The sequence below is a fragment of the Stomoxys calcitrans genome, chromosome 2, assembly GCF_963082655.1.
Source record: "Stomoxys calcitrans chromosome 2, idStoCalc2.1, whole genome shotgun sequence".
In the NCBI taxonomy this organism is placed as follows: Eukaryota; Metazoa; Arthropoda; class Insecta; order Diptera; family Muscidae; genus Stomoxys; species Stomoxys calcitrans.
In genome coordinates this window covers 126287327-126313004 of record NC_081553.1, presented here as the reverse complement: position 1 = coordinate 126313004, position 25678 = coordinate 126287327, and the positions used below count along the sequence as shown (strand labels likewise).

At 39.2% G+C, this 25678-nt stretch overlaps 1 protein-coding gene across 2 annotated transcripts in view; it reads left to right on the top strand.

The window, feature by feature from the left end:
- LOC106092858 (uncharacterized) overlaps positions 1-25678 on the top strand; it is a 606782-nt gene that overhangs the window by 542175 nt on the left and 38929 nt on the right. For both annotated transcript variants that reach the window (XM_059362079.1, XM_059362080.1), the window contains exons 9-10: positions 18504-18941; positions 21909-21967. In XM_059362079.1, coding sequence (XP_059218062.1) covers positions 18504-18941; positions 21909-21967 — 497 coding nt within the window. The remainder of the gene's footprint in view (positions 1-18503; positions 18942-21908; positions 21968-25678) is intronic.

Sequence of the window (25678 nt, the reverse complement as noted above, 5' to 3'; positions counted from 1 at the left end):
ATAACACCAATTTAGTAAAATGCTACATAAATTTTACTAACAAAAGAAAACTTTTCTTCCATGAGAATTTTGAATGAAATTCAAAAATCGGTCTAGTGTTAAATACCATCATTAAGGCGAATATGAAGCTTCTTCAACCACTGTGTAATTTTATTAACCACACAGAGCTATTGATACGATGCATTTATCCGAAAAAGCCAAAGTACCGTAGGTAACACCATCGCTTGAATGCCTTCACGTTTCATGACAATATTGATGAAGAAATTCCCCTTGTATGAGGGTATGGTAAGAATGGAATTTTTTCCTGCTTATGCTGGCTAAGAAGGTGATAACGTTGCGTTATACACGAAATGACTTTTTGAAATTTGTAAAAGTGCTTTGAGACGTGGTGCACCATAATTGAATTGAATCTTTTCTGAGCTTTTGTCCTGCGCAAAAAGGTCTATAGGTGGGTGTCGACTACCGAGGAATGTGAAGGACTGTTGGGATTGCAATAGCCGTCAGGAGTCAAAAATAAATTTGTTCCTTTGACATAATCAAAAATGTTGTTTGAGCAAGCGGACGGACACAAGTCATCTCTTGAACATTTAAGATGAATGCTTAAACAAGTAAAAGTGTTGGCAATGGACCACGTTATTGTTGTTGTTCTTACAATCTATGTTTAAAGGCAGCATTTAAAAAAGTATAATTGAAGGTTATAACCAAAAGTCTAATTTTTTATACCCACCACCGAAGGATGGGGGTATATTCATTTTGTCATTCCGTTTGCAACACATCGAAATATCCATCTCCGACCCTATAAAGTACATATACTCTTGTTCAGCGTAAAAATCTAAGACGATCTAGCCAAGTCCGTCCGTCTGTCTGTTGAAATCACACTACAGTCTTTAAAAATAGAGATATTGAGCTGAAAAACTGCATAGATTCGAAGATCGCCTACATCGGACAATGTCTTGATCAATTTTGCTGAAATTTAAGACAGTGGGTTGTGTTAGGCCCTTCGACATCCTTCGTCAATTTGGCTCAGATCGGTCCAGATTTGGATATAGCTGCCATATAGACCGATCCGCCGATTTTGGGTCTTAGGCCAATAGAAGCCACTTTTTTTATCCGATTCTGCTGAAATTTGGGACAGTGAGTTGTGTTACGCCCTTCGACATCATTCGGCAATTTGGCTCAGATCGGTCCAGATTTATATATAGCTGTCATATAGACCGATCCTCCGATTTAGGGTCTTAGGCCCATGAAAGCCATGTTCATTATCCGATTTTGCTACAATTAAGGACAGTGAGTTGTGTTGGGCCCTTCAATCCTTCGTCAATTTGGCCCAGATCGATCCACATTTGGATATAGCTGTCATATAGACCGATCCTCAGATTAAAGGTCTTATGCCCATAAAAGCCACATTTATTATCCGATTTTGCTGAAATTTGGGGCAGTGAGTTGTCTTAGGCCCTTCGACAACTTTATTCAATTTTGCCTTGATCGGTTCAGATTTGGTTATAGTTGCCATATAGACCGTTCTCGCGATTTATGGTTTTTGGCCCATAAAAGGCGCATTTATTGTCCGATATCGACGAAAATTGGGACAGTGAGTTAAGTTAAGCCCTTTGACGTACTTGTGCAGTATGGCACAGATCGGTCCAGATTTGGATATAGCTGCCATATTGACCGATCTCTCGATTTAAGGTTTTGGGTGTTTAATAGGCGCATTTACTGTCCGATGTCGCCGAAATTTGGGGCAGTGGGTTAAGTTAAGCCCCTCAACATATTTCTGCCATTTGGCCTAGATCAAACAAGATTTAAATATATATGCCATATAGATCGATCTCTCGATTTAAGGTTTTGGGCCCATAAAAGGCGCATTTATTTTTGATGTCGCCGAAATTTTGGGACAGTGCGTTACTTTAGGCTCTTCGATATTTGTCTGCAACTTGGCGCAAATCGGTCCATATTTGGATATAGCTGCCATATACACCGACATCTCGATTTAAACTCTTGGCCTGATAAATGACTCATTTATTATTCGATTTCATTGAAATTTGACACAGTGACTTATGGTAAAGGTTTCAGATCGGTTTATTTTTATACATAGCTACTAAAAAGACCAATATATTGTTATACACAATTGGACAATAACTTGTACAAATAAGTATTTGGTCCAAATCGGAACATATTTTGACGAAAGGTGGTTTACTTATACACGAGGTGGTGGATATCCAAAGTTCGGCCCGGCCAAACTGGCCTAAAAAGAGTTATCAGGAATAGAACTCGACAAATGCGATCCATGGTGTAGGGTATATAAGATTCGGCATGCTTTTACCATCCATATCGGTTTTAAACTTGCTATAGCTCCTTTACATTTGAAAAAGTCTTTCAGATAACTTGTACCATGCGATCCATTGTATAGGATATATAAGATTCGGCCCGGCCGAACTTAAAGCGTTTTTACTTGTCAAAAAATGTAATGTGATTACAACTGTCAGACAGACATATATATTATCGTCTTTGAATCTTGCATGTATTGCATGTTGTAATGACCACAATTTGGATCGATCTCTGCAAATAAATTTGCGCGAGGTTACTTGTATAATGTCTTAATTTATGTTATCGTTTGCCGTATAGTCGGCTTTGACCAACTGTGACGTTCCTAAATTGTTTTCATTTTCGTATAATGCAAGCAATAGACAGCTATTGTGGTTTTTCCATTTTTAATATTTTAACTATAACAGAACAGTGCAATTAACAAGAAACGCCCATTAATACTTGAATTATATAAAAGCAGACGAAACTGCCATAATTAAAATGTCACTTACTAGGTAATGCCATTCCAAATGTTTTGGTTATGGAGACCAATTCACTCAGCATCACGTTACCAAAATGTTTGTTTTATTCGATTTTTTTTTTTACTTTCTTGGGGGATCTTGGCAAATATTTATTTCTTACCACATGCTTAAATATTTAATAATGCCCCACAGGCGAGTGAAAATACCCATAATTCCCCAAGCAAACAAAATTGACTCAAAGACAACATGTCTCTGGTGTTCCCTTTTTTTATTTCATTTTTTTTTCGTATCCCCCGTCTTGGTAAGTTTTATAGGAAAAGAAATTTGTGAAAGTGCCTGCAGCAGAAGCATATTAGATATCTGCTGAGAAGTACAGAGACCAACCGACATCGAGTCAAACAGATATCCTTGCAATGCCACATTCACCCACCCAAACACATATGAGCTCTTGACAAATAAAACTTTAAATTGGATTAGTACTTAGAACAGCTAAAAGAGATATATGAGAGCGTGTACGAGTTGGTGTATGTTTTTTTTTTCGACTCTGAAATCGCAGACATAGCACGTCAACAAAAGGCGACTATGCAGGAAGGATTCGCAAAGAGATTTCGCTTGTTTAACAAATAACAAGAGTTAGGAAGAGATAGACACAGAGAGAAGTGGAGGCATGAGGGTATAATAAAAACCTCTAAGTTGAAGAGGTTTTTGTTACAAATATATAACTTACTGTTTTAAAATCCTTAGCAAATCCTTAGATTCGCTAGAAATCATTTTCTTTGTATGACTAAGTGAAATTTAAGAAAAAGGAAATTTGAACTTTTTCCCCCTGCCGCTGGAGCACTGCTTCAGCAACAGAGTAAATAACTGTTGACAACATCATTATATGTTATCAACACACTTATAAACAAAGAGGAACGAACCCTGCTCACATTAGATGGGGTCATGGATTGCAATGTTCAGTTTCATAAAAAGCAATTGAAATTGTAAATAAAATTTAAATGATCCTGCAGATGCTCAGACTTTGTCCAACATCTTGCTACCCGAACCTGTTGGAATTATAAAAATATTTCAGTCTTATAGTGAGTGTCATTGCAGACTTCTAAGTTGCAAATATCGTACATCTATCTTCAATAACACCGTGGCCTCAAACAGGGGAATGCATATATAGAGTAGTTATACCTTAACCAATTAAAACAGGTAGGCAACGTTATATTAGTTCTGTGCCGACATCACTATGGTTCCCAATCGAAAAACTCTCAAAACCCTTCTGTAACTGAATTTGTATACCCTACATCACTACTGTGGTAGAGGGTATTATAACTTAGTGCAATTGTTTATAACACCCAGAAAGAGGGAGATCGAAACAAAACCACTTTCTGATTCGATTTAGCTATGTCCGTCTATGTGTCTGTCTGTCCTTCTGTCTGTCCATGTTAATTTATGGCACATAAATTTTTTCGCGTAGATACAAAGCCTATTGAAATCGGAACACATAAAAAGGAGTTAAGTTCGGCCGGGCCGAACTCTGGATACCCACCACTTCGGGTATATATGTAAGCCACTTTCGTCAAAATCCGGTGAAAAATGCATTAATTATGCCCCATAGCCAAGGCTTTAAATCGAGATATCGATATATATGGCACCTATATCCAAATCTGGACCGAATTGGGCCAAGTTGCAGAAAAATATCGAAGGGTCTAACACAACCCAATGTCCCAAATTTCTTCGAAATCGGACAATAAATGCACATTTTATGGCCCCAAAACTTTAAATCGAGAGATCGGTCTATATGGCAGCTATATCCAAATCTGGACCGACCTGGGCCAAATTAAAGGGGGTGTCGAAGGCCTTAACACAACAAATTTCAGGAAAATCGGATAATAAATGTGGCTTTTATGGGCCTAAGACCCTAAATCGGCGGATCGGTCTATATGACAGCTAAATTCAAATCTAGACCGATCTGGGCCAAATAGAAGAACGAAGTCGAAGAGCCCAACACAGCTCACTGTGTTGGGCTCTGTGTTCGCCGACATCGGACAATAAATGCGCCTTTTATGGACCCAAAATCTCAAATCGAGAGATCGGTCTGTATGACAGCTATATCCAAATCTGAACCAATCTGGACCAAATTGAAGAAGAATGTCGAAGAGCCTTACACAACTAACTGTCCCAAATTTCAGCAAAATCGGAAAATAAATGTGGCTTTTTTAAGACCAGCGGATCGGTCAATATGGCTGCTATATCAAAATCTGGACCGATATGGGCCAAATTGGGGAACGATATCGAAGGGCCTAACATAACACCCTGTCCCAAATTTCAGCTAAATCGGATAATAAATGTAGCTTTTATGGGCCTAAGATCCAAAATCGGTGGATCGGTCTATATGGGGGCTATATCAAGATCTCTATTTTTAAAGACTGAAGCGTGGTTTCAACAGACAGACGGACTGACGGACGGACAGGGCTAGATCGTCTTAGACTTTTACGCTGTTCGATGTGTTGCAAACGAAATGAAAAATTGGGGTATGTTCATTTTGTCCCCCTTCGGAGGTGGGTATAATAAAGATTTAAACGTTTTATGAAGCTTCGGAATTTTTTCTTTTGAAGATTGAAAGCAAAGTAAAATATTTTTATACCCTCCACCATAGGGTAGGGGTATACTAATTTCCTCATTCTGTTTGTAACTACTCGAAATATTCGTCAGAGACCCCATAAAGTATATATATTCTTGATCGTCGTGACATTTTATGTCGATCTAGCCATGTCCGTTCGTCTGTCCATCTGTACGTCCGTCCGTCTGTCTGTCGAAAGCATGCTAACTTCCGAAGGAGTAAAGCTAGACGCTTGAAATTTTGCACAAAAACTTCTTATTAGTGTAGGTCAGTTGGGATTGTAAATATCATATCGGTCCATGTTTTGATATAGCTGCCATATAAACCGATCTTGGGTCTTGACTTCTTGAGCCTCTAGAGGGCGCTTTTCTTATCGGATTGAAATGAAATTTTGCACGACGTGTTTTGTTATGATATCCAACAACTGCGCCAAGTATGGTTCAAATCGGTCCATAACCTGATATAGCTGCCATATAAACCGATCTTGGGTCTTTACTTCTCGAGCCACTAGAGGGCGCAATGCTTATCCGATTGGAATGAAATTTTGCACGACGTGTTTTGTTATGATATTCAACAACTGCGCCAAGTATGGTTCAAATCGGCCCATAACCTGATATAGCTGTCATTTAAACCGGTCTGGGGACTTGACTTCTTGAGCTTCTAGAGGACGCAATTCTGATCCGATTTGGCTGAAATTTTGTGCAACGACTTCTCTAACGTCCTTCAACATTGTACAAAATTTCAGCCAAATCAGATAAGAATTGTGCTCCCTTGTGGCCCAAGAAGTCAAGATTCAAGATTGGTTTATAAGGCAGCAATATCAGGTTATGGACCGACTTGAACCACATTCAGCGTAGTTGTTGGAAATCATTTCAATACAACTCATACAAAATTTCAGTCAAATCGGATAAGAATTGCACCCTTTAGTGGCTCAAGAAGTTAAAATCCAAGATCGGTTTATGTGGCAGCTATATCAGGTTATGCACCGATTTTAACCATATTGGGTACGGTTGTTGGAAATCTTAAGAAAACACTTCGTGCAAAATTTCCCAATCGGATAAGAATTGCACCCTCTAGAGGCTAAAGAGGTCAAGACCCCAGATCGATTTGCCTTATAAACCGATCTTGAATCTTGACTTCTTGAGCCTCTACAGTGCGCAATTCTTATCCGATTGGAATGAAATTTTGCACGACATGTTTTGTTATGATATTCAACAAATGTGTCAAATAAGGTTCAAATCGGTTCATAACCTGATATAGCTGCCATATAAACCGATATTGGATCTTGATTTCTTGAGCCTCTAGAGTGTGCAATTCTTGACGGATTGGAATTAAATTTTTCGCGACGTGTTTTGTTTTGATATGTAAACACTGTGCTTAGTATGGTTCAAATCGGTCCATAACCTGATATAGGCGCCATAGACCGATCTTGGGTCTTGACTTCTTGAGCCTCTAGAGAGCGAATTTCTTATCCGATTTGAATGAATTTTTGCACGAAGTATTTTGTTATGATATCCAACAACTGTGCTAAGTGTGGGTTAAATCGGTTCATAACCTGATATAGCTGTCATATAAACAGATCTGGGGACTTGACTTCTTGAGCCTCTAGAGGGCGCAATTCCTATCCGATTTGGCTGAAATTTTGCACGACGTATGTTATTCTTACATTCAACAACTGTGTCAAATAAGGTTCAAATCGGTTCATAACCTGATATAGCTGCCATATAAACCGATCTTGGGTCTTGACTTCTTGACTTCTTGAGCCTCTAGAGGTCGCAATTATTATCCGATTTGCCTGAAATTTTGTACGACGGATCCTCTCATGACCATCAACATACGTGTTTATTATGGTCTGAATCGTTCTATAGCCTGATACAGCTCCCATATAAATCGATGCCTCTATTTTACTTCTTGAGCCCCCAAAGGGCGCAATTCTTATTCGAATTGGCTGACATTTTACACAGGTCTCCAACGTGTACTTTAATTGTGGTCCAATCCGGACCATATCTTGATTTCACTCTAATGGCAGAGCAAATCTTTTCTTATATCCTTTTTTTGCCTAAGAAGAGATGCCGGGAAAAGAATTCGACAAATGCGATCCATGGAGGAGGGTATATAAGATTCGGCCCGGCCGAACTTTCCACGCTTTTACTTTTTAGTACAAAGAGTTTGCTTTAACCTTGACCCCTTTTAGTGTAGAAACAAATTCTCCTTAGCCTCTCGCTTAAGGCAGAACATCATTGCTTTTCCTTGTCACGAAAGAAAATAATGTTACTTTTCTCATTCCACTGAAAATGTTAACAATTTTCCTTGGAAGTACAACAATGTATTTTGTTGGAAAAGTAATTGTGAAGATTTTATTGTAAACCGGAAGCTAAATGACTTACAAAGAACCATTGACCTATCAGTCGAAAACGAAGTCATATAAAAATGAACGACGCCAAATTTCCTTAAGCAGACCTCCAGAGAGGGCAATCAAATAGACTGTGTTTGTCATATTACTCTTTTGCCAGAGTTTCAATGACATTTTCGTCAATTTTCAAAACATTCTCATTCATGGCGAAAGTGTGCACATAAAAACTTTAATCATTTTCATAAAATCAACATAAAACTATTTGATAGTTTTTGTTTTCTCATTGCTTTGCGTATACTTTTAATGTGTTGGAAGATAGCCCAAAATGAAATGCCATCAAAGGGGAGGTCATTTGAATGGGACTTAGATATGTACATATTAATATTGAATTTCTTCTTGTTTGTATAAATTACCCAAAAACTAGAATTGTGTTTGACTTCCCCTTGTCATAGCTTATTGGCATTCCTTAATGTATATCTGTATTAACATAATTTTGTATTAGAATTTAATGTAATTTTTTGCATTTCAACCTAATATGAATATAATTACGATCATATGTCTCCTTAACTTTTTCATTACTTGGGTGTTCCGTATCATAAGGCAGGCAAGAGAAATTGGTTTGTTTCGGTTGATAAAATATATATCTTCAAACTATTGATTTTTATTTTGCCATAGAGTTAACAAAAAATAAGCTGTAAATGGTTTAGTCCTTAATTGCTTATACTTATCAGAATGAGTGAACACCAAACTATGCATATAGCAAGGATGTTGGTGAAAACTTTGATAAAAAATTGTGTACGAGGAAGCGACTGAGGATGCATAATGGAACCACACTTGAACGTGTAAATTACCTAACGAATCGGGCAGCGAACTGTTTGAGTAGCGAAGTAGTCCTAATCCCACTAAGGACATAATCGGATGTGCTCAAAAGAAGGATTCATGAAAACCAACTAATCGCGTAACAGAACAACTTGCGTAAGCGAACAAATGGCTTAAACGAACAGATCGCGTTGGCGAAGACAAATATCAATTCTATTGCAAATTACTCAAAATCGGACGAACATACATTCGAGGTATTGTGGAAGTCGTCCAGGAAAGCGTTGTACAAACTTTTGGGAAGATGAGATGAGATGAAGATGAACAACTGAAAGCGTGCTAAGTTCGGCCGGGCCGAATCTTATATACCCTCCACCATGAATCGCATTTGTCGAGTTCTTTTCCCGGCATCCCAGCAAAACAAGTAAAAAGGCGTTTAGTTCTGCCGGGCCGAACTTTGGATACCCACCACCTCGGGTATATATGTAAACCACCTTTCATCAAAATTCGGTTAAAATTTCATACCTTATGTCCCATATCAGTTATATCAAAATATGTTCCGATTTGGACCAAATACTAATAAGAACAGTAGCTATATCTAAAAATTAACCGATCTGAACCATATACGACACGGATGTCGAAAAGCCTAACATTAGTCACTGTATCAAATTTCAATTAAATCGGATTATAAATGCGCCTTTTATGGGGCCAAGACTTTCAATCGAGATATCGGTCTACATGGCAGCTAATCCAAATCTGGACCGATTAGGGCCAATTTGCACTAGAATGTCGAAGATCCTAACACAAAGCACTGTCTCAAATTTCAGCGACATCGGACAATAAATGCGTCTTTTATGGTCCCAAAACCTAAAACCTAGATATCGGTCTATATGGCAGCTATAACCAAATCTGGACCGATCTGTGCGATATTGCAGAAGTTTGTCAAGGGGCTTAACGTAACTCACTGTCCTAAATTTCGGCGACATTGGACAATAAATGAGCATTTTATGGGCACAAAACCTTAAATCAAGAAATCGGTCTATATGGCAGCTATATCCAAATCTGAACTGATCTGTGCCAAATTGAAGAACGATGTCGAAGGGCCTAATACAACTCACTGTCCCAAACATCAGCAAAATCGGATAATAATGTGGCTTTTATGAACCTAAGACCCGAAATCGGAGGATCGGTCTATATAGCAGCTATATCCAAATCTGGACCGATCTGGGCCAAATTGACGAAAGATATCGACGGTACTAACACAATTCACTATCCTGAATTTCATCAAAATCGGATAATAAATGTGGCTTTTATGGGCCTAAGACCCAAAATCGGAGGATCGGTCTATATGGCAGATATATCCAAATCTGAACCGATCTGGTCCAAATTAACGACGGATATCGAAGGGACTAACACAACTCACTGACCCCAATTTCAGCGAAATCGGATAATAAATCTGGCTTTTATGGGCCTTAGACCATAAATCGGAGGATCGGTCTATATGGCAGCTATATCGAAATCTGGACCGATCAGGGTCAAATTGAGGAAAGATGTCGAGTGGCCTAACACAACTCACTGTCCCAAATTTCAGCGAATTTGGATAATAAGTGTGGCATTTATGGGCCTTAGACCCTAAATTGGCCAATCGGTCTATATGGCATCTAAATCGAAATCTCGAGCGATCTGAGCCAAATTGAGGAAGGATGTCGGGTGGCCTAATATAACTCTTTGTTCCAAATTTCAGCAAAATCGGATAATAAATGTGACTTTTATGGGCCTAAGACCCTAAATCGGCGGATCGGTCTATATGTGGGCTATATGAAGATATATTCCGATATTGCCCATTTTCGAACTTAATCTGCTTATGGACAAAAAAAGAACCTGTGCAAAATTTCAGCTCAATATCTCTAGTTTTAAAGACTGTAGCGTGATTTCAACAGACAAACGGGCAGACGGACGGACATGTCTAGATCTTCTTAGATTTTTACACTGATCAAGAATATGTATACTTTATAGGGTCGGAAATGGATATTTCGATGTGTTGCAAACGGAATGACAAAATGAATACACCCCAATCCTTCGGTGGTGGGTATAAAAAGGATATAAGAAAAGATTTGCTCTGCTATTAGAGCGATATCAAGATATGGTCCGGTTTGGACCACAATTAAATTATATATTGGAGGCCTGTGTAAAATGTCAGTCAATTCGAATAAGAATTGCGGCCTTTGGGGGCTCAAGAAGTAAAATAGAGAGATCGATTTATATGGGAGTTGTATCGGGCTATAGACCGATTCAGACCATAATAAACACGTATGTTGATGGTCATGAGAGAATCCGTCGTACAAAATTTCAGAAAAATCGGATAATAATTGCTACCTCTAGAGGCTCAAGAAGTCAAGATCCCAGATCGGTTTATATGGCAGCTATATCAGGTTATGAACCGATTTGAACGTTATTTGGCATAGTTATTGAAAGTCATAATTAAATACGTCATACAAAATTTCAGACAAATCGGATAGGAATTTCGCCCTCTAGAAACTCTAGAAAACAAGTCCCCAGATCGGTTTATATGACAGCTATATCAGGTTATGGGCCGATTTGAACCATACTTGGCGCAGTTGTTGGATATCATAACAAAATACTTCGTGCAAAATTGCTTTCAAATCGGATAAGACTTGCACCCTCCAATGGCTCAAGAAGTCAAGATTCAAGTTCGGTTAATATGACAGCTATATCAGATTATTGGCCGGTTTCAACCTAACTCAGCACAGTTATTGGAAGTTATAGCAAAACACGTCATGCAAAAATTCATTCCAGTTGGATGAGAATTGCGCCCTCTAGAGGCTCAAGAAGTCAAGACCCATGATCGGTTTTTATGGCCGCTATATCAGATTATCAACCCATTTAGACCATAACTAGCACAGTTGATGTAAGTGATAGCAGAGCACCACATGCAAATTTGCGGAGGCCACCGTAGCGCTGAGGTTAGCATGTCCGCCTGTGACGCCGAACGCCTGGGTTCGAATCCTGGCGAGACCATCAAAAAGAATTTGCAACGGTCGTTTTCCCATCCTAATGCTGCCAAATTTCTGAGATACTATGCCATGTAAAACTTACTCCTCAATAGCAGGGGGAATGCGATGGAGAAAAAGTGAAACGTAAGGATTATAGCCTGAGAAGGCTAACAGATGTTGGGCACTATGTAGACGGGCCGTTGGCTTGAAATGGAGCCTGAATCTTAGGATAGTCCACTGGCTCTACAGGAGCATGATTAGACCGATATTTACTTACTCCTCAGTAGTTTGGTGGACTGCTATGGAGAAAAAGTGCAACATGGGGACCATACAACGGGTTCAGAGAACATGTTGTCTTGGCATAGGCGGAGCGATGAGGACCTCGCCCACTATGGCATTGGAGACTATTCGAGATATCCGATCCATTGACATACAGATTAAGTTTGAAGCAGCCACTGCGACAATGGGACTTAAGTCGATGGGAGAATGGATTGAGGATGGGAGCAGCTCATACCATGGCAACTCAAAAAATTCGAAAATTCCGTATGGAACAAAAAATTAAACCCACGACTTGGCAAGTGAATTGTGCTCAATTGGTCTCTATCTGAATTACAGTATTTCAAAAATAAGAACAAACCCTTTACTTATCTGACAATTGTAGAATCGGTTTTGCAATTCTTGAATAAAAAGTTTCAATAGTCAGCTCGTCACATATTTAAGTAATTTTATGTTGGTCATCATGTTTAACTTTATTTTCATTTATTCGTTGAAAGCGCTTTCCTAAATATTCGAAATTTATTCATGTTTTGCTTATTACTTTATTTTGTTGGGCACATGGTGAACATCTGATGGAAATATTTAAAATTCAAAGTATTGTTCAGATGAAGTTTTTGAAAAATACTTTCCTTTCATATATCACCAACAGCAGTAGCTGTGTCTAATGCAGATTATTTCAATGAATATTGATTTCTACCTATTCTGGAATGCTTTGAGTGAGCATAAAAAATTTAGTCGCGAAAACTTTAGTAAATCAATATTTGCCAAGCCATTAGAAGTATGTACGCTCTCCTTCAAACGCCAATACTTTTCCACTTGACATCATGGACAATGGCGGGAAAACAAAAGCATTAGCTGGCTTTATGGAGCTGGCCACTTTTTATTTGGTATTCCACTTTGGTAAACTGAGGATTGTTGAGTCAACTTTAGCTACGAGTATTTTCAAATAAAACTTAAAACAACAAAGTCTGCAATGGAATTAGGATCACCACTTCTAAAGCAAGGCCATTTGAAACCGGTTAAAGGATTCAGATATATTTTTCTCGTGGAAGTGATGATCCTGTCAAAGATTTTCCGGCCAGATTTCTTCTGAGATGACACTTTGTTGCTTAAAAGCACTTTGAAGGCCGCTGTAAACATTCTCTAGATCCTCATGGCCGCTTTCGTGTTTTTAAATATTTTAAATCTCGACAAGTGTCCTAATAACAATTTTTGTTTGGTTTCGGTGTTGGAGACCATAGTAAAAGTCAGCCAAATCGGATTAGACTCGCACCCTATAGAATCTCAAGAATTAATAACTCAAAAACGTTTTATATGAAAGCTTTTGAATCTTTTTTGCAAAGAAATTTCGATTTATAAAACGCGTTTTCTGACTTGGGTGTGTAATCATTTCTGTGCCACTTTTTGAGGTCTTAGACCAATATTTCGATGTATCACAACAGAATAGTTTGTATACCCCAATCCTATGGTGGAGGGTATTAAAGAATGGTGCAGATTCTAAGCCATTCCATCGTATGATGCAATTATGTCCATGAACATTCCAAGAAGTAACAGAAACACCATACCACCTAACGCATTCCGTGATATCATGGATCTTCGCCTACAGGAAAATATTATGCTCAAACGGGTTGAAACAGATCTCAGTCCTTGTTCTCTGAACCTTTTGTATTACGTTGCACTTTGTCTCCATCGCAGTCCACCAAACTATTGAGGCTCAACATTGTGTCCAACATCTGTGAGCCTTCTCCGAACGCTATTGGATGAGACACTTCCAAATCAGTTTACTATCTCATATTACTTCCAAGTTTTTGGCCTTATCAAATATCGAAATCGTTCTCTTGGGGAAATGTGGTGCCTCAAATTGGCCCACCATCTTCTTTCTCGTGAACAGAAAGATTTCATTCTTTTCTGGGTTAACATTGAGACAGGTTTAACCCAGTCGTATGCCATCTGCAAGACCCTTTAGCCTTTCTTCATAGCTGATTCGTATCCTTACTCCTTCGTAGTATCGTCTGCGTAGCAGGGTACAAATCCCTTTTCAGCTAGCATCCGTAATAGGTTATTTATTGTAGTCATCCATTGGAGTGGCAATAAAATGACTAACTCTGCAATGCCTTATGCCACCATCACCCCTACACGTATGTCATGAGACCCACAATTCATCCACCTGTTCCTCACTATATGGCTTATATAGTCTCTAAGAACCCGTTCCATCCGGTACTGATCTAAGGGTTGGATCAATGTGTCGGTCCGAAAAATATTCTAAGCCCCCTCGTTGTCAATGCACACCGTCAATTTGTACATCTTGGCATCGAAGGATTCTTCTATTTTAGGAACAACTTGGTGGCAGTCTCCACCAACCTTCCCTTGACATGGAAAGGCATTTTGAGTAGAAGGACGTAAGGCTTATAGGTCGTTAGGCTTTTGGTGTCACATAAATTGCCTTGTCGGGCTTATAGGTCGTTAGGCTTTTGGTGTCACATAACTTGCCTTGTCGGGCTTGGGTATAAATACCAACCTTGCCTCCTACTAGGATTTCGGAGTATCCTAGGTACAAATAACAGGTGAAAATAAATAACGGGCAGATGCGGCTGTTCCATCAGGTCCGGGTGTGTTAAATGTTTGGAAGATCTTTAAGGATTCCTTTACCATAGATTCTGTAATGATTAACCTTCGGTCAACCTCATTATTCCTACATTCCCGTGTCTCCGTGAGTTCCGTCGTATCCTGTGGATGTGCTCTGTTATAAAGCTTTCGGACGTCTTTCCCAACGTTGCGAATCTGCTTGGTCATCCAAGGGTTCTTGGATTGATTTCCTTTCTTGATAAAAACAACTATCTTCTAAAGACTCCACTTTGCGGGAAGAGATAACATCTTGAACTATTGAACCTGAGGTGTTAACAAGATCATGTGTAAAACTTCCCTAAGTGGTCCAGGTCCCTCTTGCCGGGCCTATAAAGATGGTTAAAATCTTTGCTGAACCACATGTCTAAGAAAAACAATTTTTTATGGATGAATTTGAAAACCCTATTGGCGTGGGTACATTAATTTCGTCATTCCGTTTGTAACTTCTCGAAATATTCGTCTAAGACCCGATTTGCGCGAATTGGGCGATTTTGTATGATGTACTTTGTTTTGGCTTCCAACAACAACTAAATATGGCAACTAGCATCTTGACTTCTTAAGTCTCAAAAGTGCGAAATTCTTATTCGATTTAGCTCAAATTTTGCGGAAAGTGTATACTCGTTTGGCATTGTTTGAAGTCGTACCACAACGATATGTGCACCGATATTCAGCCAAATCAGATAAGAATTGCCCCCTCTAGAAGCTCAAAAAGTCTGTTCTGAAGATCGGTTTATATGGCAGCTAAATCAAAACCTGGACTGATTTGGCCCATTTATAATCCCAACCGACCTACACTAATGAGAAGCATTTGTTCAAAATTTCAAGCGCCTAGCTTTAGGTTAGGTTAGTTTAGGTTGAAAAGAGGGTGCAGATATTAATTCGCCCCGTGCCACTATGGACATACACCTAAGCCAGTAATCGGCTAAAACTAAAAACTATAAAGTAATAAATTTTCTTCAATACCACTCCTCTAAGTTGGTACATGTCTGATATTGTGTCTCCACCTAAGTACCGGTATCTGTTGAAGCCGGGCAATGACAAAGGAAATGTTCCCACGTCTAATCATCTTCCCCGCATGCCCTACACATGCTATCACTTGCCGCACCGATTTTACATAAGAGTTCTTCCTTTCAGTAATAGCTTCGTCCTCTCACGATCTGTATCTCCCCATAGGATTTTCGCCGCCCTACCGACTGTTTCGTTGTTCCACAGGGTTGAATGCCCATTCGTCGCCCACTCCCTTAACTCGGACTGCGTCGACTCGAAAGGCTTCGGGTTAACCAAGTTTATTGACGGCAATCCTTAGGCCTTCACCGCCAAATCGTTTGCCCTTTCATGATGGCCCAGATCTCCGCCTGCAGAACCGTATTATGGTCAGGCAGTCTAAAACAGATCTCAGTCCCTGGGTTCTCAATGTAAACCCCCAGAACCACTGTGTCCTCACGATTTGATCCATCCGTGTAACATGATCTTGCAGATGGCAATACCCGGGTTCCGTCAATGCAAGACTGTGCCGATAGCCGCAGTGCCTCGCACTCGACTTCAGGGTTCATCCCAAATATCCGATCGGAAACCTCTTCCCTTCCTTCCAGGGATCATATCGTCGCCTCGATTATACCGCGATGGTATGAGCTGCTCCCATCCTCTATCCATTCTTCCATCGCCTTAAGTCTCATAGCCGCGGTGTGAGGCAGCACACTTAATCTCTATGTCAATGGGTCGAATATCTAGAATAGTCTTCAGTGCCCTAGTGGGCGTGGTCTTCATCGCTTCGCCTATGCCAAGACAACATATTCTCTGAACCTTTTGTATGGTCCTTATGTTCCACTTTTTCTCCATAGCAGTCCACCAAACTACTGAGGCGTCAGTAAGTATTGGTCTTATCACGCTCCTTTAGAGCCAGTGAACTATCCAAGGATTCATGCCCCATTTCGAGCCTACGGGCCCACATAGTGCCCAACATCTGTGAGCCTTCTCAATACGCTCCTGAATGTGACACTTCCAATTCAGTTTCCTGTCCAAGATTACTCCTAAGTATTTGACCTTGTCAGACATCGAAATCGTTCTATTGAGGATACGTGGTGCGTCAAATTGGCCCACCTTCGTCTTCCTCGTGAACAGGCATATTTCAGTCTTCTCTGGATTAACATTAAGACCTCTGGGTTTAGCCCAGTCATACGCCATATGCAAGACCCTTTCGGAACTTATGCATAGCTCGTTCGGATCCTCACCCCTTAGAAGTATTATGACATCGTCTTCAAACGGGTTCAAATTCCTCGCCTAGCTTTACTTTTTCGAAAGTTATCGTGCTCTCGACAGACAGATGGACGGATATTGCAAAGTCCACTTAAGATGTCATTTCGAGGTGTTACAAAGGAGTCACTAAATTAGTATATCCCCATCCTATTGCGGTGGGTGTACAAAATTAAATTAGTCATTTATGTGGTCTAGATCAAAACATTATATTCGGAGATAGGTCTTTATGGGAGCTATGTGAAGAAGATGCTATCATTTTTTAAGTTTTTTGCCTCTTAGGGCGATATCATTAAATTTTATCATTTCTGTTTGTTTCTCATTCGAGACGAGCTCAATGATCGGAGATGCAAATGGAAAAGGAAAGCCAAATATAGCATCACACACCAACCACTATGGGACGCGTTTCGTCTTTGGTTAGAAGACTTTTCAACCATATTAGGTGTAATGGCTTCAAGGGCCGTGCGTTGGTATGTAGTATTTGAATCGTATTAATAGCGAAAACGCCACCGTAGCGCAGAGGTTAGCATGTCCACCTATGACGTTGAATGCCTGGGTTCGAATTCTGGCGAGACCATCAAAAAAAAATTTCAGCGGTGGTTTTCCTTTCCTAATGCTGGCGACATTTGTGAGGTACTATGTCATGTAAAACTTCTCTCCAAAGAGGTGTCGCACTGCGGCTCGCCCTGCTTATTAGCTGTACTTTTCCCAATGCATATATTTTAATGTAATGACAGACATTGTTTCTGTGACAAATTACAATTCTTCCGTACTTCACATGATTTTGTTCATATGTTGGAAGTTGTATTGATGGCTGCAATCTACGGTTGGTTGCGGGAGATCGGTTTATATGGAAGCTATATTAAAATTTGAACCGATATGGCCTATTTGCAATCCCCAATGACCTACATCAATATTAAGTATCTGTGCAAAATTTCAAGCGGCTAGCTTTACGCGTTCTACCTCTATCGTGATTTCGACAGACGGACAGTCGGAAGGACATAGCTAGATCGACTCATAACATTGAGACGATCAAGAACATATGTTCTTCATGGGATCTTAGACGAATATTTCGAGGTGTTACAAACGGGTGTTTGTGGGTTTAAAAATCTACGGAACGTTTCACCTCAATATATTCGTGTTTAATGAATGCAGCGTAGTTTCAATAAAAATACGAACACCCCGTCGTTCGGTGGTGGGTATAAAAATAAATTTTATAAAACTTAAATAAGATGGATTTTTCAACATTTTCTTTGATATCATTTCCTGAGTTCCTAGCTCATCATCGTTCGTTTAAAATGTGTTTTCCATTTCCTTTCAAACCAAGTGACTACAACAAAATTTTATGAAACCCGGGTTTGCCATTCTCCCGTTAACTTTGACCCTTATCTTAGCAATGGGGTGCACTAATTTTCCGTTGCTGGAGCGTGCTTAGTCACTGTCATTCGCTGTACGGAGGAACTTTATTAATTCAACATTTGCAGCAATGTGACTCACTATGAACAATGACAACAGCCATTATGTACAGACGCATACAAATGCACGAAGAGAATGCTGGCAAACTAACACACACACACACACACACACACACACACATCTATACATACATATTAACAACTACACACCCCAATAGAATGGGGGGAAAAAGTACTTTTAGCTAAGAAATATAGATTTGTGCATCTTGCATTACTTTTTATTATTAATATCACAATGTTGTTCTTGTTTTGCCCTTTCTCTTTTGTGCTCTTCTTCTGGTTTCCTTTTGGCAGATACAACATTTCTTGGACGGTGGAATCTCATGCACCCATTGAGGAGTACAAATTATCCTTCCGAAGGTTGCAGCAAGGACAAGAGGTCGATAACTCCATTGATTCGCATGGCTCCTCCGCATCATCGATGTCATCCTCGTCCATGATTCAGATGTATGGAGGCGGTGGTCTTGGTGGCAGCAGCGGTCTGGGCAACATGGGCAGAGTGCACAATTACCAATTGGGGGGCATCGGTGGTGGCAGCTTGAGCAGCATGGGCAGCATCGGTGGCGGTTATGGCAGTTATGGTGCTGGCAATGTCATCCACTGGGGTCGTAACGATTGGCGTGACGTAGTGCTGCCGGCCATACCCATCTCGCACCACTACACACAGGGGATGAGCTATATGATACGCGGTTTGGATCCAGATCAACATTACGAAGCTACAGTTCAAGCGAGGTAAATACCCATTGTAAACTACATGTTCAAGTATTTATATAAATTCCCAAAGTTTAGAAGATATTCTTGGTGTGCTTTAATGGCATGACATGGCATGGTATGGCATGGGGGGACATCTCATGGCTCGCTGTGCCAAGCCATGACGTTGCGTTACATATCGCGGTGATTGGGGGCGATGGGAAACCTTCTGATTGTTTCATCGACATTGCTGTTGGTTTTGGTTTATGCTGTTGTTTTGCCCTTTTCTGCGTTAGAAGTTAAAAGTTTTAAAATCTTTCGCATAGTTTCCAATGCAACAACACACGGGGCAGGGGCGAATAGTGCAGGTGTTATGGAGCAAAACGCTCCCTTGCTACTCTACATTAGTGAAAACTTTGCGTTAAGTGCTGTTTCAAGGTGGCAAATTGCATGATCAAATTCTGCTTTATTAGTAAAGTTTGAACACTTTCTTTTATAATTTTTCGTTAAAAAAAAAAACAAAACAGCAATAAGCAAATTTGAAATTTTGTGTAGATAGTTTCTTGAGAGGGTAAATTAATAGAACAATGAGTTTTACTGGAGTCTTGTCATGACAAATTGAGATAAATTCTTGCAAGCTCTTCATTGTAATAAATTTTTGCTTGAGATACTTGCTTTGGAAATTAAGCTTTCAAAGCAACTTGGCTGGTATTATATGCTAAGAATGCTCTTTTCACAAAAATAGGTGAGTCGAAAATTTTTAAAATTTTTCTAGGCCATTTATGTCAGTTGCTCCTATTGTTTCTTATTATACCCACCACCAAAGGATGGGGGTATATTCATTTTGTCATTCCGTTTGCAACACATCGAAATATCCATTTTCGACTTTATAAAGTATATATATTCTTGATCAGCGTAAAAATCTAAGACCATCTAGACATGTACGTCCGTCTGTCTGTTGAAATCACGCTACAGTCTTTAAAAATAGAGATATTGAGCCGAAACATTGCACAGCTTCTTTTTTTGTCCATAAGCAGGTTAAGTTCGTAGATGGGCTATATCGGACTATATCTTGATATAGCCCCCATATAGACCGATCCGCCGATTTAGGGTCTTAGGCCCATAAAAGCCACATTTATTATCCGATTTTGCTGAAATTTTGGGACAGTGAGTTGTGTTAGGCCCTTCGACATCCTTCGTCAATTTGGACCAGATCGATCAAGATTTGGTTATAGCTGCCATATAGACCGAACCTCCGATTTGGGATCTTAGGCCCATAAAAGCGACATATATTATCCGATTTTGCTGAAATTTTGGGACAGTGATTTGTGTTAGACCCTTCGATATCCTTCGTTAATTTGGCCGAGATCGGTTCAGATTTGGATATAGCTGCCATATAGACCGATCCTCCGATTTAGGGTCTTATGCCCATAAAAGCCACATTTATTATCCGATTTTAATGAATCGGATAATAAATGTATGTCTTGACATACCTCTGCAATATCGCATAAATCGGTCCAGATTTAGATATAGTTGCCATATAGACCGATATCTAGGTTTTAGGTTTTGGGGCCATAAAAGACGCATTTATTGTCCGATGTCGCTAAAATTTGAGACAAAGAGTTGAGTTAAGCTAATTGACATACTTTTTCTCTTTGGCTCAAATCGGTCCAGATTTGGATATAGCTGCCATATAGACCGATCCTCCGATTTTGTGTCTAAGGCCTATAAAAGCCACATTTATTATCCGATTTTGCTGAAATTTGGGATAGTGATTTGTGTTAGGCCCTTCGATATCCTTCGTTAATTTGGCCCATATCGGTTCAGATTTCGATATAGCTGCCATATAGACCGGTCTTCCGATTAAGGTCTTAGGCCCATAAAAGCCACATTTATTATCCGATTTTAATGAATCGGATAATAAATGTATGTCTTGACATACTTCTGCAATATCCCACAGATCGGTCCAGATTTAGATCTAGCTGCCATATAGACCGATATCTAGGTTTTAGGTTTTGGGGCCATAAAAGACGCATTTATTATCCGATGTCGCTGAAATTTGAGACAGTAAGTTAAGTTAGGCTCTTCGACATCCTTCTTAAATTTTGCCCAGATCGGTCCAGATTTGGATATAGCTGCCATATAGACCTTTATCTAGGTTTTAGGTTTTGGGGCCATAAAAGACTCATTTATTGTCCGATTAAGTCGCAATTTAGGACAGTGCTTTGTGTTAGACTCTTCCACATTTGTATGCAACTTAGCTCAAATCGGTCCAGATTTGGATATAGCTGCCATGTAGACCGATATCTCGATTTAAAGTCTTTGCCCCATAAAAAGCGCATTTATAATCCGATTTCACTGAAATTTGACACAGTAACTTATGTTAGGCTTTTCGACATCCGTGTCGTATATGGTTCAGATCGGTTTATTTTTAGATATAGCTACTGTACTTATTAGTATTTGGTCCAAATCGGAACATATTTCGATATAACTGCTATGGGACATAAGGTATGCAATTTTCACCGGATTTTGATGAAAGGTGGTTTACATATATACCCGAGGTGGTGGTTATCCAAAGTTCGGCCCGGCCGAACTTAACGCCTTTTACTTGTTTTTTTTTTTTTTTCTTTGAGGAGCGAAATAAAAGTACAATTTCTTCACTCAACGGCTAAATCTTTAAAGATATGGTTCTTTCTTTTACAAACAAAAAATCCATTGCCAATGAAATGCAGCTACCGCAAAGAAAACTTTCTCTGTCGCCCAGATTTCCAAAGATGTAAATCATGCTAAAATAGGTCAGCCAACAACCAATGTTGGTGAATATTAAAAAAAGCTTTTTGTCATTGCATATTTATTTTAACAATTTTATATTTACACCGAATGGTTTTATGAGGAGGATTTAATTGTTGTCAATAAAAGGGACATTGTCCAACAATATGTAATATAAAACACGTAATAATTTATTACAACATTGTTCCTTACATTACGCTATTTTTGTTTTCATCTTAGGAACCGTTACGGCTGGAGTGACTATTCGCAAAGTTTTGTATTTTCAACGTCATCAAATGGTAAGTGTTTTGCAAGCTATCAACGTTTTCCACCTTTTCTATCGCCATTAATGTACGCCTCATTTTTTCTCATTATTCTTACTTTAATTTCGAAACAATAGATTTTTTTTTTATTATTATAATTTTTTTTTTACTTTTTGTATTTAATTTATTGCTTTTTCATTGCTAAATAATTATAAGTAATAAACAAACAAAACAAAAAAACCCACCATCTATCCAACCAACTTTCTTATTATCCTTTAATAATGGAGAGTAGAAGCCAAACAATAATTAAGTTTATCGATATTGCATGCAAACTAAAGATAAATAAAAGCTAATAATAAAATTCTCAAGAACACTGTCAGCGGCGTCAGCACAACATCAGACATTAAGGCTATCGCCAAACATCGACACAAAGAGCCAAAGAACCTTGTTTAGCTTTTGCTGCCAACAAACGTTGCAAAGGGCATGCAAGGCAAGGCAAGGCTAGGCAAAGCATGCTAGATGAATACTTTTACAGAAATTAAATTGCCAGCACCATAAAAGACCATTAAAGAACAAAATGAATAATTGTAGCTGGTGGGAATGTTGAGAAAATATCGTTGTACAAGGTGGAAGTGATGTAGGTGGGACTTTAAAAACTTATGAATTCGATATAAAGTTACCTCTTCAGTGGGCTTTGATGACAGTCATTCTAATCTCAAACTAATTGCTTGCAAATTATCTCAGATAATTTACTTTTAAATATTGGCTAAATTTATTTTGCGAATTGCCTCAGTTAATATATATAAAGTATTGGCTATATCTGTTTGCGAGACGACAAATCCGATTATCTGTTTAAAAGCTAGCCCAACAACTTACCTTGATACGATGGACGGTGACAAATTTCAAGTGGCAAGCTTTATTGTTTCGTACGCTATCGTGATTTTATCATCGTTTGGTGTTGGGTATAAAAACAAGTAAAAGCGAGCTCCACCATGGAACGCATTTGTCAAATTCTATGCGCGGTATCTCTTTTTAGGCAAACAAAGAATATTGAGTAAGAACTGTTATGCTATTGGAGCTATATCAAGTTATAGTCCGATTCGGACCATAAATGAATGCTGAACATTGTAGAAGTCATTGTGTAATATTTCAGTTCATTCGGATAAGAATTGAGCTTTGTAGGGGCTCAAGAAGCAAAATCGTGAGATAGGTTTATCTGGGAGCTGTATCAAGCTATTCATCGATTCAGACCATATTAGACACGGTATAAAATTTCTTCCAAATCGGAAGACAAATGCGTCCTCTAGTGGCTCAAGAAGTTCAGACCCCAGATCGGTTTATATGGCAGCTAAATCAGGTTATGTACCGAATTGCGCCTTAATTAGCACAGTTATTGAAAGTCATAACAAAACCCCTCATGCACAATTTCAGCCAAATCGGATGAGAATTGAGCGCTCTATTGGCTCAAGAAGTCAAGATCCAAAATCGGTTTATATGACATGTATACCAGATTATGAACCGATTTGAATCGTACATGAAACAGTTGTTGGAAGTGATGCCAAAACACTACGTGCAAGATTTCAGTCAAATCGGATAAAAATTGCGCCCTCTGGAGGATCAAGAAGTCAAGACCCAAGATCGGTTTATATGGCAGCTATATCAAAACATAGACCGATTTAAACTATACTTAGAGTAGTTGTTGAAAGTGATACCAAAATACTACGTGCAAAATTTCAGTCAAATCGGAGGTGGCTCAAGAAGTCAAGATGCAAGATCGGTGTATATGACAGCTATATCAAAACAAGGACCGTTATGGTCCATTTACAATCCCAACCGATCGTCACCTATCAGAGGTATTTGTGCCAAATTTCAAGCGGTTGGCTTTACTCCTTCTAAAGTTAGCGTGGTTTCGGCAGACAGACGTACGGACATAGCTAGATCGACATAAAATATCATGACAATCAAGAATATATATACTTTATGGGGTCTGAGACGAATATTTGGAGGAGTTACAAACAGAATGACAAAATTAGTATACCCCCCTCCTGTGGTGGAGGGTATAAAAACGTATTAAGTTCGGCCGTGCCGAACTTTGGATAGCCACCACCAAGGATAAAATAATCATCCTATTTTATTATAACTCCACTAATATAGTTATATCTAACTCCACTGATATAGTTATATCTATATTGGGGCTGATCTCGATCATATTTTATTCAGGTCCCGAGAACTCGTATGCAAGTAACAGTTTCAGTAAAATCAGGCAAGAAATCCGCTTTTTATGGGATTAAGACCCTAAATTAGAAAATCGTTCTATATGATGGCTATACCGGTAGAGTCTGATCTGATTCATATTTGGGCCGGATGTCGGGAGGCTTAAAACAAATTTCAACGAAATCGGGTAATAAATAAAGCATTTGTGGGCATCAGGCCTTTAATCGGCGGCTTTTCTCAGATATCTAAATCTAAATATAGTTCGATGTGAACTATATTAAGGTCAGATGTTGGGAGGTTTAAAACAACTCACTTTTTCGGATTTCAGTGAAATCGGTTAATAAATGCACCTTTTATGGGTTCCAGACCCCTAATCGGCTGATAGGTCTACATGGCCTCTATATATAAATATAGTCCGATCTATACCATATTTGAGTCGGATATTGGGAGACCTAAAACTACTCAAATGTAATGCAAATTGTGCCCATGATCATTCCACTAAGGAACAGGGGCAAACTTCTCACATATCAATGAGTGCAGTCCGACTCAAGTTTAAGATCAATGATAAGGGGAGTCTTTTTATAGCCGAGTCCGAACGGCGTGCCACAGTGCGACACCAACTTGGAGAGAAGTTTTACCTGGCATAGTACCTCACAAATTTTGCTAGCAATAGGAGGAGAAACCACCGCTGAAAATTTTTTCTGATGGCCTCGCCAGGATTCGAACCCAGTCGTTCAGCGTCATAGGCGTACATGCTAATCTCTGCCATACGGTGGCCTCCAGAACTACTCACTTTTTCGAATTTCAGCGAAATCGGGTAATAAATAAAGCTTTTATGGGCTTCAGACATTTTATCGGCAGATCGGTCTATATGGCAGCTATATCTAAACATAGTCCCATCTGAACCATATTTAGGACAGATGTCGGGAGGTTTAAAACTATTCACTGTTTCGAATTTCAACGAAATCGGGTAATAAATACAGCTTTTCTGAGTTTCAGACACTTAACCGGCAGATCGGTCTATATGGCAGCTATATCCAAAAAAAAGTCCGATCTAAACCATATTTAGGTTGGATGTCTGGAGCCTTAGAAAAACTCAATGTTTAAAATTTTAGCGAAATCGGGTGATAAATAAAGATTTTATGGGCTTTAGACCCTTTATCGGCAGATCAGTCTATATGGCAGCTAGATCCAAATATCGTTCGATATGGCCCGGGTGCAACAAAGAGACATGTCTGTGCCAAATTTCTGCCCTATATCTCAATTTTTGAAAGCTTTAGAGTGATTACAACAAACGGACGGACAGACACACGGACATGGTTAAATCGTCTTAGAATTTTACGACGATCCGAAAACTATATACATTGTGGGGTCGAAAATTGGTATTTCGATGTGTTGCAGACGGAATAATTAAATGAAAATACCCCCTTTTCTATGGTGGTGGGTATAAAATAGTCTCACGGAAGAAAATCTAAGTCTGAAATTCCGTGCTACTTACAAAATTCTTAATTGTTTGTATACGAGATTTCAAGT